The 1,733-nt window shown below is 52.2% G+C and overlaps 1 protein-coding gene across 1 annotated transcript in view; it reads left to right on the top strand.

Annotated features, from left to right (window-relative positions):
- The window catches only part of LOC102762651 (protein FAM84A), a 2,934-nt gene extending 1,919 nt beyond the window's left edge, over window positions 1–1,015 (top strand). Inside the window, 2 exon segments of the mRNA XM_006767607.2 lie at window positions 276–348; window positions 351–1,015. Of these exon segments, the coding sequence (XP_006767670.2) occupies window positions 276–348; window positions 351–613 (336 nt within the window). The 3' untranslated portion in view covers window positions 614–1,015.
- The last annotated feature ends 718 nt before the right edge of the window (window positions 1,016–1,733 follow it).

Raw genomic sequence — 1,733 nt, 5'->3', positions numbered from 1 at the left:
TCCTCCCCTGCACCTGCCGCCGCCGCGGGGGGCCAGCGCCCAAGCGGCCCCCGCGCGCCCCTCTAGCCAGTGGCCCGAAGTCTCAGGAACCGGCCACGGGACTGGACTGCACGGACAGCCGCGCGCGGCGGAGACCCCCGTGGCGGCGATCCTGCTGGGAGCCAGTGTGCATTTCCCCTCGCGTTAGAAGCTGGAGAGGGAGGATGGGCCGAGGGGAGCAGGGACTCGCCTGCCCCCAGGAGTCACTGCTCAGAAACGACCTCCCCACCTACTAGAGAGGCACCATCCCCGCCCCCAAAGGCGCCAAAAGACCTGTCGGAGGCGAGGGTGGATCTTTTCAGGGCGCAGTTCACTCCGGCCTGGATGTGTCCCCAGATTGCAGGATTTCCAAGAAATCGAGCCTGTCCCTTAAGCACTTGTGAATCATCCCACCAGGAGAGAGCACCTCGGGACTCCGGGTCACCCCGAGCTGCCCGGGACTGTTCCAGCTCTCCAGCCCTGAGGCCCGCGGGTTTTGTATTCCCGGCTGCGGGCTAAGCTAGACAGTGTTTGTTTCCTATGATTTCCACCCGGGGAAGCGCACGCCACCCCCTCCCACCCGCATTCCCTGTGAGGCCCCCCCAGCCTGACGGGAGGGAAGCCTTCCGAGTCCCCTTCCCCAGAGGGAAATGGTGCAGGCCCGGCCCAGGCAAGGAGAAGGGCGCTTGTTGCTCTTCACCCTACCTTGCTCCCTCCTTGGGCTGCATTTCAAAAACCATCCTATTTCTAAAGGGGTTGGAGGAGAGGGAGAGGGAACGACGAGGGAATGTTCCAGAAACCAGCATTATGACAATGCCAGCGCAGGTCTGTTTAGTTTGGCTTTTCCTAACATAGAAATCTTAGAAGGTGGGGAAGTGCAAATAACGTTTTAAAAAATGAGGGGGCAGTGCTCCAACTATGTCAACCAAGCATATCGTGTTGATGTTTTTATTGACCATTTTAGCAACATGCTAATAAAATTTCAAATTGAAATTTTTATTTTCATGGCTTTACTCCATGATAGTTTAAATACTGGGGGCCATTAAGAGTGGACTTAGCTAGAAGCTTAGCTAGCATTGCCTTTTCACTCTGTTCTTCTCAAATCCTTTGAGAATTCTGTTTTTGAATATTGTTTCTTTAAACAGCAGCCCTTAGTGCTGGTGGCGTTGCTAATTCATGTGAATGTTGTGCTGAATCTCTGCCAGCGAAGGGGTTTCCTGCTTTGGTGGATGTTGCTAGCAGGTTCCATGATGTTCCTTTTCTAGGTGGTGGAAACCATTACCATCCCACATTCCCATTTCTGTTTTTCTTCCTCCCTCCCTTAATCTCCTGTTAAAAAATGAATCTAGAGTTAGTGGCTTTTCCCCTTCTCTGTGGTCCATCCCACAAGTCATTCCTGAAACACCAGAAAGGACTTGTAGGATCTGTACAAACGTGTGTTTTCAAAAACTTAAGGCTGTTTGAAACCCCTTCCCTGGGCAACAATGTACCACCTTCTCTCCCTGCTCTGCAGCCCAGCCGGGTGGACTATTACTTACTAATTCCGTGTGTCAGACATCGACAGCATCTGCGTCCCTTGTCAGGGAACTTGTCAAATAATGGTGTTTAGCTAATCATCGCAAGCAATTGCCTATTGACAGCTGTGATTTAGTTGGACAGCAAATATTATGGCCAAAGCCAGTTTCTTGGCATTTCCAAAATAATGCCATAAACAC

This window comes from Myotis davidii, unplaced genomic scaffold, assembly GCF_000327345.1.
Source record: "Myotis davidii unplaced genomic scaffold, ASM32734v1 scaffold238, whole genome shotgun sequence".
NCBI classification, from domain to species: domain Eukaryota; kingdom Metazoa; phylum Chordata; class Mammalia; order Chiroptera; family Vespertilionidae; genus Myotis; species Myotis davidii.
The sequence above is the reverse complement of the archived record's forward strand: the minus strand, read 5'-3'. Positions and strand labels throughout refer to the sequence as shown.